The sequence below is a fragment of the Solanum dulcamara genome, chromosome 11 (genome assembly GCF_947179165.1).
Source record: "Solanum dulcamara chromosome 11, daSolDulc1.2, whole genome shotgun sequence".
Taxonomy (NCBI): Eukaryota; Viridiplantae; Streptophyta; class Magnoliopsida; order Solanales; family Solanaceae; genus Solanum; species Solanum dulcamara.
Window position 1 is genome coordinate 49,737,552 of NC_077247.1, and position 12,619 is coordinate 49,750,170.

At 34.2% G+C, this 12,619-nt stretch overlaps 1 protein-coding gene across 1 annotated transcript; it reads right to left on the reverse strand.

Annotated features, from left to right (window-relative positions):
* Nucleotides 1–9,499: 9,499 nt before the first annotated feature.
* Nucleotides 9,500–10,629, reverse strand: LOC129874204 (NDR1/HIN1-like protein 26). The gene is given in 2 exon segments (XM_055949454.1): nucleotides 9,500–10,432; nucleotides 10,435–10,629. Coding segments are annotated over 2 exon segments (774 nt in total). The 5' UTR covers nucleotides 10,472–10,629; the 3' UTR covers nucleotides 9,500–9,695.
* Nucleotides 10,630–12,619: the final 1,990 nt, after the last annotated feature.

The window sequence follows — 12,619 nt, forward strand, 5'->3', positions numbered from 1 at the left end:
TTAAAAATTAAAGTATTGCTATCTCCCGCCTAAAAAAAATATAAAAGGCAGCCCGGTACACTAAAAATTTTGCTATGCGCGGGTTTCGGGGAAGGGCCTAACCACAAGGATCTATTGTACGTAGTCTTACTTTGCATTTCTGCCAGAGGCTATTTTCAAGGCTTGAACCCGTGACCTCCTAGTCACATGACAGCAATTTTACCAGCAACTAAAAAAAATATAAAATAAAATATAAAATATTTTTCTTATTTTTATTTATTAAATTTCTTTTATAAAAGTTTTTTTTAAAAAAAATCTTACTTCATCTCAACCCCCCCTCCTCAAATAATACTTTAGATATTTTTATTTTTTTAAAATTAAAATTCTACCCCGCTCCACTTAAACCTCCGCTTTCAATTTTTTTCTCATTTTATGATAGATATATACATATGATTTTTGGAAAGTATTTTTTACTTGTTGCAAGATTTTTTTAAAAAATAAAATTTTTATTTCTGTTATATTCGATCCACAAGTAGAAAAAAATATTTTCTTAAAAATATATGTACATATTCACCACATATATATATATATATATATATATATATAAGAGCGCATGGTTAGATGAGGTGGTATAATTTTATTTTATTTTAAAAAAATAATAACATTTTTTAGCAAAAAGTGGGGAAGGGGATGAAGTATGAATTTTTTTTTGAAATATTTTATAAAAGAAATTTAAAAAAAATTAAAAAATAAAAGGACGGTGATTGCGAAAGGGGAGGAGGTGGTGGAGTGCGTAAGCAAAATATTTTAATTTTTTTTAAAATATAATTTCTTTTTTAAAAAAGTAATTTCTTTTATAAAAAATAATTTCCTATTTTGGGAATAGAAATACTTAACTTTTAACTAATATTAATAGTTATTTAATTTTTGTCAAGGTAAAATATTGGCATGTCATGTGATAAGTTTTTTTCAAAAAATAGAGAGAGTAGAAAGAGTGTACATACATCACTGAGGTGTGTTTCTCAAATTAATAAGTGATAGTTTAAGTATGAAACTCACACTTTCAATAGTTTAGATATGAAAAAAATTTTAAAAAATGAGGTATATTTTTAACATTTATCTCTAAATGAATTGGCTTTCATTTTTATTTTATTTTTTGGCTTAAAAGATCATGAGCCAGGTCATTAAAAGGGATTAATATATTACTTCCCCACTTAAATGACCTTTTGAGTGAAGCTGCATAAAAGATAAAGTGAAATAAACCAAGTAATAATGCCACATATAAATTATAAATTAGAATTTGAATCACAGTGCCTACTGACTTTTCCGTCTATGAAGTCGGTGGGAAAGAAGTCTGGAAACTAAAAAGACATTGAAAAAAAAAAGATTGAAATGGATGGGAGTTGATAATTTAGGAGAAGATATTTTTTGAAGGTGCTTTGAAACTTTCAACTTGTAATTTTACGTAGTATTAACGCGTTTTTGTGGAAAAGAAAGGTAGAAACCAAAAGGACATTGGAAAAAAAAAAGATTGAAAAGGATACAGGGAGTTGATAATTTAGGAGGAGAATTTTTTTTTTTGAAGGTGCTTTGAAAATTTCCACAAGTAATTTTTAATAGTATTAATGCGTTTTTTTGGAAGCTCTCCTCTCAGTCACATAAAATTATATGGGTCCTCAGTTATTCGAATTAACAATCTTCAGATTGAAAGTAAGGGTGCTTATCATTCGAGCAACTCTCTCATATCGCAAAAATTTTAATGTTAGAGTTGAAGATAGAGTTTTACTTGATTATATTTTTTTGCAATGGAGAAAATAGAGCACTTTATTTGAAATTTGTGAATATAGAATTGGAAAACGGATTTGAACTACTTTCCTAAATTTGAAATCAAACTCCAAGTCAGATTTTATAAATTTTATAATCAAACAACGACTTTGAAATAAAGCAAAAAATTGTTTTAGAAAGAAAAATGAATAATTCTCGTGGCCCAACGGCTCCTTAAAAAGTTACCAATGCAATATAAATGGGTTCTCATCAATTTCACTACAAGAAAAGAGTGAATATTAATACACAGGGATTTTATATAAGGATTTCTTTGCAGAGAAAACCTCCAGTTTTGATTCTTACCTGCGGAAACCTCACTTTTAGGCTTATAATATTAAACTTATCTCCCATATTTATTTTTTTCATCAACTCTTAACATATTTATTATCAAGTTAGAAATTGTGTCTTCTTTATATTATGGTTCGGCGGAAATTTTTTCAAGAGTCCTGCCGATAATTTCATGATGAATTTGTTAGAATCTATCCATGAAACTTCATAGAACAAGCTAAGCTACATTGATTCTAGAGAGAATTTGATTAGAGAAGAAGAAAATGGTTCATTCCATTAATATTTGAAGCTGCTAGTAAGAGCTATTTATACAATTCATTCTATAAGTTGTTGTAACAACTTGCTCTAACTAACTCCTAATAACAGACTCACTCCTAAGTGAGTTGAGTGTCGAGTTAGTTATAACTAACTATTTTCCAGCTAATGTCCACTTGGACTATACACACTTCTGTTGGCATTAATACTCCCCCTCAAGCTAGGATAAAAGACATCGAGAACTCCTAGCTTGGCAATCAAAAACTGATGGTGTGCTAGTCCCAGTCCCTTTTAAGCAAGTCTGCTAACTGAAACTTGGTCGCAACATATTCGGTCTTGATCAAGCCATCTTTGAGCTTTTTCCACACAAAATGGCAATCAATTTCAATGTGCTTAGTTCTTTCATGAAAGATTGGATTAGAGACAATTTGCAGAGTTGTTTTACTGTCACAACAAAGTCTAACTGTGTAGTGACCTCCAGTTGTGCTGCTATTGCTCCTACCATGCTTCTATACTCATCTTCTGCTGAACTTCTACTTACTGTATGTTGCTTCTTCGATTTCCATGAGATTAACGATTTACCAAGTTATATCACATAACCTGTCGTTGATCTTTTGGTGTTAGGATAACCTGCCCAGTCTGAATCACAAAAGGCTATTAGTGTAGTGATTGAACCTCTCTTCAGTAACACTTCTTGTTCTGGTAATTTCTTCAAGTATCTAAAAACTCTTAAAGCTGCATCCCAGTGTGATTTTTTTGGCTTTTGCATGAGTTGACTAAGAACTTGGACTGCAAAACATATGTCAGGCCTGGTTATTGTCAAATAGATCAACTTCCCAATTAGTTGCTAATAACTGTGAATATCATCCAAAATAGGATCATCAGTTCTACCAACTACTGAATCATACTCTACTGTAGTGAGTTTCATATTTATCTCCATAGGACTAGAAACTGGTTTGGCACCACTCAATCCCACCGTGGAAAGAAACTCTAATGTATACTTTCTTTGATTAAGTAGGATTCCTTTTTCTGATCTCAACACTTCAATTCCTAGGAAATATCTGAGTTGTCCTAGATCTTTCACTTTGAACTTCTATATAAAGTCCTTTGAGCTTCATCTATCATTTGTTGACTATTTCATGTGATCAACAAATCATCAATATATACCAAGATCATTACAATATCCTTGTATGCATATTTGGTGAACAAAGAGTGATCATGTGAGCTCTGTGTATACCCTGCTTCTATCAAGGTTGTGGACAACTTTATGTTCCATTGTTTGAAAGCTTGCTTCAAACCATACAAAAATTTCATAAGCTTACACACCCTTGCCCCCACTGCTTGTGAAATCCCTGAGGTAAAGACATATAACCATCTTCATTAAGATCCCTTGGAGGAAAGCATTATTGACATCCATTTGCCTCAAAGGCCAATCATTGGAAGTTGCATTGCTGATAATAGTTCTCACTATCACCATTTTTGGAACAGGAGAGAATGTCCCATGATAATCCAAACCTCTTTCTCATTATAGCCCTTAACGACTAGTCTAGCTTTGTACTTATCTACAGTCCCATCTGGCTTGTACTTTATTTTAAAAATCCATTTTAAACCAATAGCTTGCTTTCTAGGAGGTAAGTCAACTACTTCCTTAGTGTGATTACTTTTCTTAGGCATTTATCTCATCGGTCATTGTTGTAATCCATTTGTCATCTTGTGAAGCCTCCTTAAAAGACTTAGGTTCAACTGAAGAAGAAAAAACACTCAAGAAAGCTTGGTAAGGTGAGGACAAATGAGAGTAGCCTATGTAATCTAAAATGGGAAAGGAACAACTATCAGATGGTTTAGAAGCTTTTGAAGTAGTGATATAGTCATTGAGCCAAGTGGGCTGCTTAGTGCTCCTAGTTGGCCTGGTATGCTGCCTAGTATAATCTGCTATCTGGACCTCCAATGGAATAGAATCATGAACTACTGGTGTTGCCTCCTCTAAGAATCTGTCAGTGGAATCTTCTGCATGATCTAATTCTTCAACAGCAGTATCAAGTTGTGGATCATCATCATTATCCACCTCTATTGACTGATCCAACACAATAGGCTTATCATAGCTAGAGTAAGGATCTGAGTCCTCTGAAGTAACTAACTGAAACATGTCAAGATGAACTTTTGAGTTTCCTTCATGATAAGGAAAAACATTTTCTCTAAATGAGACATCTCTACTTACAAAGAAAACTTTGTCAATCCAATCATAAAGTCTATACCCCTTTTGAGTTTCTCAATATCCTAAAAATACTACCTTTCTAGCTCTAGGTGCAAATTCATCCCCTTTTGAAAGTCTAGTTACAAAGCATAAATAACCAAACACTCTCAAATGATCAAGACTAGGTGATTTCTTGTGTAGCATCTCATAAGGTGTCTTTCCTCCAAGCACATCAGTGGATAGTTTATTGATCAGATATATTGCACTTTTAACACATCCCTCCCCCCCCCCAGAATTGTATAAGCAATAAACTCTGAAATCTTAGTGCTCTAGCTACCTCTAGAATGTGTCTATATTTTCTCTCCACTATCCCATTCTGCTGAGGAGTATAAACACAACTACTTTGGTGTATAATTCCATGACATGCAAGTAAATCAATAACTAAGGAGTTGAAAAATTCTGGCCTATTATCAGATCTCAGTGTTTTCACAGATAAGGCAAATTGAGTATTTATTAAAGCAATGAAATCTTTCAGCACCACAATGACTTCACTTTTAGAACTGATCAAGCATATCTACATGCTATAATCATCTACTATAGTCACAAAGTAGTTCTTCCTATCATTAGTAGGCTTGCTATATGGACCCCACACATTAACATGAATCAATTCAAAAAGTCTAGATGTATTACTGCTACTGACAGGGAATTTTGATATACATTGCTTTGCTAAAGGACATATCTCACAATTATGTTGAACACTCTTGTTTGAGAAGTTCTTTAATGAATGAATATGTTGTAATACTTCATGTGATACATGTCCTAGCCTCAAGTGCCATAACTTTGCGTATGCATTTTCATTCTCAGCAACTATTGTATTTATTGTGTATTTTATTGATTTCTTTAGTATGTACAAACCTTCCTTCTCCCTACTAATCCCCAATACCTTGCCATTGAAGAGTCCCTGAAATACACAGAAATCAGAGAAGAATGAAACTGAACAAGAAAGTTCCTTGGTTAGTTTGGAGACTGACAGTAGATTGAACTTGAAGTCTAGAACATATAGGACATTCTTAAGTTCATTGCCTTCTAAGATGCTTGTGATTCCTGTGCCACTGATATCACATTTGTCACCTATTGGGACTTGTACACCACTAGAATCACCATCTTTAAATCTTCTAATGGTAGTTAGTAAAACTTTATTAGGTGTTATATGATGAGTAGCTCCACTAACAACTATCCACTTGCAAACTTTACTAGCTTTGAAGAGCAAGGAAATGATACCTCATATATTAGAAGCATTTGTAGGTTTGAAATTATGCTTAAAATTACCTGTACCCTTCCTTTTACTTTTGAAATCTAGTGGATAACTAACCAACCTATAACAATCAGCCTTAAAATGACCTTTAAACCTATAATGATCACAAATTGTACCAGGTGCTACAAATTTCTTAGCCTTTGACTTGTATTCCTGAGATCTATTTGCTAGAAGTGTCAATGCATCCCTTGTTTTGTCTATAACTCCTAGTGCTCTTTGGCTTTCTTCTTGTGCTGCCACATCATATGCCTCATTCACAGTTACTACAGGCTTTCTAGCTAAAAGACTGCTTCTAATGTTCCTAAAACTTTCATTCAATCTCATCAGAAATTGAAGTAATCTCTGAGACTTCAGATGCTCCACATAGGGAGCTGGACTTTCACAATTATATCCAAGTGGTGGAATCATCACATCTAATTCTAACCACATATCCTTCAATTTCGAGTAATATGAAGTAACATAGTCAGTACCTTGTTTCAAAGATGCAATTTTGGACCATAGATGATAAGTCCTTGTGAGATCTGACTTGTCAAACCTCTCTTTAAAATCTGTCCACACTTTCTTCGCATTTGAAGCATACATGATTCCTGGCAACAACTCACTTGTAACAGTTCTTGCAATCCAAGATAACACTATTGCATTGTATTTTTCCCATTGTTCCTCTAACACTCCTTTGTAATCTCCTTTTGCATATGATCCAGTAACGAATCCAAGCTTCCCTTTCCCTCTAAGAGCTAACTTCATCGATCGACTCTATAATGCATAATTTTCTAGTCCTGTCACTTTAGTTGAAATAAGAACAACTCCAGGCGTATCAGATGTCTGGAGATAAAGAGGATGATTATGATTTAATTTCGTTACTTCATTTTCTTCCATTGATGCTCGACTGTAGAAGCTGTTCTTTTTTCCAGAACTTCATAGCATCAACTTCTGCCTTCCTTTTCTCTTCTTCTTCTTCTTCACAGATCAATCAGTCCTTCATGATCGCTGTTCTGATACCATGTTAGAATCTATCCATGAAACTTCATAGAACAAGCTAGGCTACATTGATTCTAGAGAGAATTTGATTAGAGAAGAAGAAAATAGTTCATTCCATTAATAGTTGAAGCTGCTAGTAAGAGTTATTTATACAATTCATTCTATAAGTTGTTGTAACAACTTGCTCTAACTAACTCCTAATAACAAACTCATTCCTAACAATTTGAGTTGAGTGACGAGTTAGTTATAACTAACTATTTTCCAGCCAACGTCCAGCTGGACTATACACACTTCTGTTGGTATTAATAGAATTTTGTAAAGACCTAAGGAGAAGGGATTTGTTAGAGAGTGTTGGTGTTATTTCAACGGTAACTTAATAAAAGAGTAATTTTTTGCAATCTGTTTTAAAATAACATTATTACATAGGGGAATAACGAAAATCAAAGGTACACAAATTAAACTTCCACCTATACCGTTAGACTATTGGTCGTCTGATGTCTCTTTTGATGGAAACGAGGCATTGTTGTCTTTCCAACAGTGTCTTGATTATGATAACACATGACGAAAGTATCATCGTAGTAAGTATCCCAATCTTTATAATTTGGATTTCGAATCTTGACGACAAAAAACATAGTGCCAATTTCACTTTCACCAGGTGTGTTGTTGTTGATGGGAACAGAAAAATCAAGAATAATGCATACATAGCCATAGAGTTAAGACAAGTAGTCCCAATAGGGCAACAAATTGTAAAAGACAGAGTTTGAAGCTTTTGCATAAACACATGGCTTAATAAAGAATTTGAAATATCTGGCTTAATTGGTGAATATACTAATGCAAATATATATGATGAAAAAGGTGTGTTCTTTACAAGGCATGAGAACTCTCTGTATAGGTTTTGAGTCGTCTTTTTTTTTTATGACTACAGTCCTTATTCTAATAAACAAACGGAATAGCTAAAACTTAGGAAAGTAAAATTCATATCCTACGAGGAAAAGAAATTAGAATCTACTTGAAGGAAAAATCTATATAAAAAAAAAACATACAAAAGAAAAAGAAATAAGAATTCCCATTTTTACAAGGAAACAAAACAGTAAATCATATTCTTAGAAGGAATATTAAAACTGAGTACTTCTTGAGCTTCTTGAACTTCTCAGAATAATTGGATTATCTAACAATAAGACATGATCCTTCAAATATATCTTGGTCGAATAACACAAATTAAAAATTTAATCTTTTGACCTTTTATAAATTTGGGAATGAAGATGTTAGTCCTATATCTCCTCCAAAAAGTGCATTAAGTAAGCTAAATTTACCACCTGACTTAATAAGAAGTTTATACATATCGTAATAAAATTCACAATAGAATTAAGTTCCAGTTTTATGTCAAAAGTGCAAACTTTTGGGGTACAATTTAACAAGCTTTTCACTAGATATTGTTCCATTGCTACTCATAGTCACATTACTCATATATGTTACATATTTTAACCCTCGTTGCTTTGTTCTCCATGCAAATATCTTAAACTTAACTGAAGTTTCCAAGCCAACAACGAAATTGATACTTCTACTGCCAATCTCTTGCCAAAATAGCTCATCAACAATATACATTTGGACTTCGTTTCTTGTAATATTTTTGTGGCCTTGGTAGATTCCTTTTGTAGAATATTTACCCACAACAAGACCATTGTAATTCAAGGCCAAGTTGATATCATTATAGTAAATGCTCATCCCTTTGTTGGGATTGAAAATTTCAAGGTTTAAGAGCACAGAACTGTTCCCACTATGGAGAGAAGAATTCTTGATGTTGAGGGCAAGAAAAGAGAAATCAACTATTGTGAAAATTGGATTTTTTGGAACCAAACAAAGCCATATGACGACAGAGATCAAACATAAGATAGCTACAACTTGGAAGAACCAACAGTAGAGATCGAAAGAATGTTTGGATGTTCTTCGATGATTCATTTTTGGTCAAATACGTAGTACAGAGGTTACAAATTAGAAAATAGAAATGGAAGAGGTTCAAGAAATTGAAGAAGCAAAAAGTGTATCTTTAAAGTTCATGAAGACTATATTTATAATTGATCATGCTGTTATATATAGTCTGCTTAGAAACCTTAGTGGGAACGATAGCAAAAAAAGTACTTTATTTGTGTTGCATGGTTGTGATCTACTCAGCTCATGGACACTTTTTTAAAGAAGCAAATTAATTGGATGGATATTCATATGCCTACACCAAAATGACGCTGGAAAGTAAATGTAAAAAGGACAATGTCTACTTTCAAGCCAATTATTATTATCCATTGAAACTTAAAGATGAAGCAGAATTCATGTTAAAACTATTCAAGAAATAGTGCTGGCAGCCTTATGATCCTCAAATATATGCCATAATTTTTAACACTTACATTACTTTTTTCCCATTTCAGCTAAAAATGTTTTTTTTTTTTTGTGAATCTTATACATCCATGGTTTTTCAACATGTTAATTATGATATCATGTTACAAACAGTGAAAATGTCATAGTACACAATCTAATTAAGGCCCCTCCCCTTATTAAGTGATTCAATACAATCTAGTTATGATTATTGGATGTGCCCACTACTAAGGGTTCTGGTGAAATGAATAAGATCTCTCCGCTCTTAAACAGAAGTCTCCATTTCAAGCTTCTGGGAATGAAAAAAAACATGCTAAAGAAGGCATTCCCTTTAATTGGCAACACGAGAGACGTGCATTAAAGGAGGAAGAAAAAAACAGAGGTGCCCTTGCCTTTTAGAGCAATTGTGGAATGGAAAGAATTGACTGTTTTTATACAGCCCAATACAAACCAAAAACGAAAATTCAATGAGATGAAAACATGAATTGAAATGTCCTAATTGAAATATTCTGGACATCTCTTATCTATGTAACCAGCCAAGATCATACCATCTTGTCCTACTCCAACAGGACAATTAGCATGCATCCTATGATGTTTACTTTTCCACGACCATATCTTAAATCGAATCCTCGCTGTTAATTCTACCCTGAAAACCACCGTTCCTCGAGACCGGTCATCAAGCATTTGCTGCCACTGTGTTCCGGTCACCGTGACCATGGGTCCAGAAAATGTACCCGCAAGAACAGTAGTGTTTTTAGGTAGCTGATAAAATGGAGTCAACAATTGGGAATTCCCAATACTCTGTTCTTGATAAGTTGCTGTCATCTGCATTGCATCATAAAAGATCCCAATAACTTGATTTGAATTTCGTGCTGTCACATTAAAGTTGATTTGGGCACTTTCAGGTCCAATTCCCTGACTTATAGCTGGAATTGAGAAGTCATGTAGGAAAATTCTTGGACGATGAGGGCGCAAACCTAGCCATAAAATAAACGCGATGATTCCAAGAATAGAAAGAAGGGTTAGGAAAATTGTACAAACTAATTTGGATACTCTAGTAGTTAGACTCTCTTTAATATGGTGAGCGTAGTATCGAGCCGAGTGGTGCCTCCTTACAGGGTGGTCTTGATCTACATAAACAGGCCTCCTTACAGGGTGGTCTTGATCTACATAAACAGGCAACTCGTGCGTGTTATCCATTTTCGCAGGATACATGGTTGAGATTAATGTTGTTCTTGAGGTTGAAGAGCATGACCAAATTCAGGTGACATGGTTATATGTTAAGGTTAGTTGGCTGGAGGACAAAGTAATGTCAAAGAATATTCAATTATTTCAAGAAAGTAAAGAATAATTAAGATGAACTTGATTCATTCTTGATAGACAAATATTTCTTGTATAGTGACATTTAATTCTTGAAGTCATGTGCAAGTATACTTTGTTCAATAGTACTCACAAAAAATTTTTCTTTCTTGCTAAGTATACTCGTGGAATATACAAGGATATTTCTTTCGGATTGCTCCAAAGTTTTCAAACTAAAGCGGTGAATTTATATTGCTTTGCATATCTTGGCTTATTTAAGACATTGAAGAAAAGTAAAGTTTTAGATTGTGGCCTTCAGACAAACTGATTTGCTTGTTCGAAGAGAATTGAACTTTCTTCGTGTTATATTCCAAAAGTCAGGAATGTGTAAAACATATTCAAGTCCAATATAAAGAAATAACCTACGACTCTCCCCTTACAACAAAGTAAGAAAAGAAAAAATTACTCTAATCCTATTCAAAGGAGCTAAAACTAAACAGAAATAACTAGGTTGAATAAGTTAAGGATCACCAAAAGAAGTATGGAGACATCTATATAATGGAACATATGTAAAAGACCTCATGGTGCCTTTTTGATTTCTTTCAACTTTCTTATCCTGAAATTTGTCATTCCCAACTTTTCCAACAAATAGCTTCCTTTAGCCCCCATAGGTAACTGCTGATATATATAATGATGTTGTGGTATGCCAAATTTATGACTCCACTTAGCCAAAAAATCTGATGACAGTTAGCCTCTCTATATGTGTGGTTGCACTGGAAATCATTAAGCTGCCTGATCCTGTCCTGAAGCTCCTGAAGGTGGTGCTGAATCTTCCAAAGTGTTTGAGCAGTAGAAGTGAGCAATTTAGTGAGTAATTCAGAGTCTACTTCTAAGATATCTTTCCTATACCCATATTGGATGCACCAGTTAACTCCATAAGTAGCTGCATGTGTTTCAACTTCATTATTGGTTCCAATTCCTAAAGAAATGGGGAATACAAAGATCATGTTCCCTTGCCAGTCCCTTAGGATACCTCCACCACCAATTTTCCCCAGATTGCTGAGAGCACTCCCGTCTGTATTTAATTTGAACACACTGGTAAGGGGTTTAATCCATTTAACAGTGATGATCCTTACCTCATGACAGCACCTCTCCCCCATAATAACAAGATCCCTCCAGTTATTAGGCCATTTAAGGTATGGGTACATGGAGCTAAGAAGCTGCATAAGATCTTTAAAGATAAGGAACTTGACCCTTGCAATATTGGACTGCTTAGCTCCATACTTGACTGCACATCTATTTTTTCCATAAATTCCTACAAATAAAGATTGGAATGTGGAGTGAATCATAAGCTTTTGAACTTCATTCTTGGTTTTTCTTTTCCACCACTTTATCAGGAGGTTCCTTAAAGGTGTAGGACTATGACTGAAACCAAAGAAATTTGAGAAGAAGTTCCAGATGTGGTTTGCAAAATGCCAGTGATAAAAATGTGATCAATAGTGTCCCAGTCAGGTCTGATACAACAAGCTGATATCACGCCCTGAGAGGATACCCTATCCGTGGCCAGCACTTGAAGACCATTACTGGTCCCCAAGCGAACCACTTGGTACGACCACACATTTAATCACTCAGCAGAAGACTCAACATGAATTTAAAAGACATTCAAGTGGGCTAACCAACTAACATTTCGAGAAGAATAATGTATTTAAAACAAATCTCAAATCAACTCCATATCATAAGGATAGTTTTGAAAACCAAAACATCTACTGGACACTATCATCTATCTGTCTATGAAGCCTCTATTACTATCAAGAAGGTGCCAATGATAAGCTCATGGCTACCCAAAAGAAAATACTCAAAATAACAGATAACAACTCAAGAGTGTCTCTGGAACCAAGGAGGGCTCCCAAAATGCTGAGCGTAGAAATGATCTTCAACGATGCGCCTATTGAGGATCTCTAATACATGTATCTGCGTCATGAAACAATGCAGGCCAAATGGCGTCAATACATGGAATGTACGAGTATGTAACAAGTTGAAAGGAAACATACTCAAAGATACTCAACTCAAGGGACTCAACTTTGAAAATAACTCAAACTCAATAAAGATGCAAGTTCAAA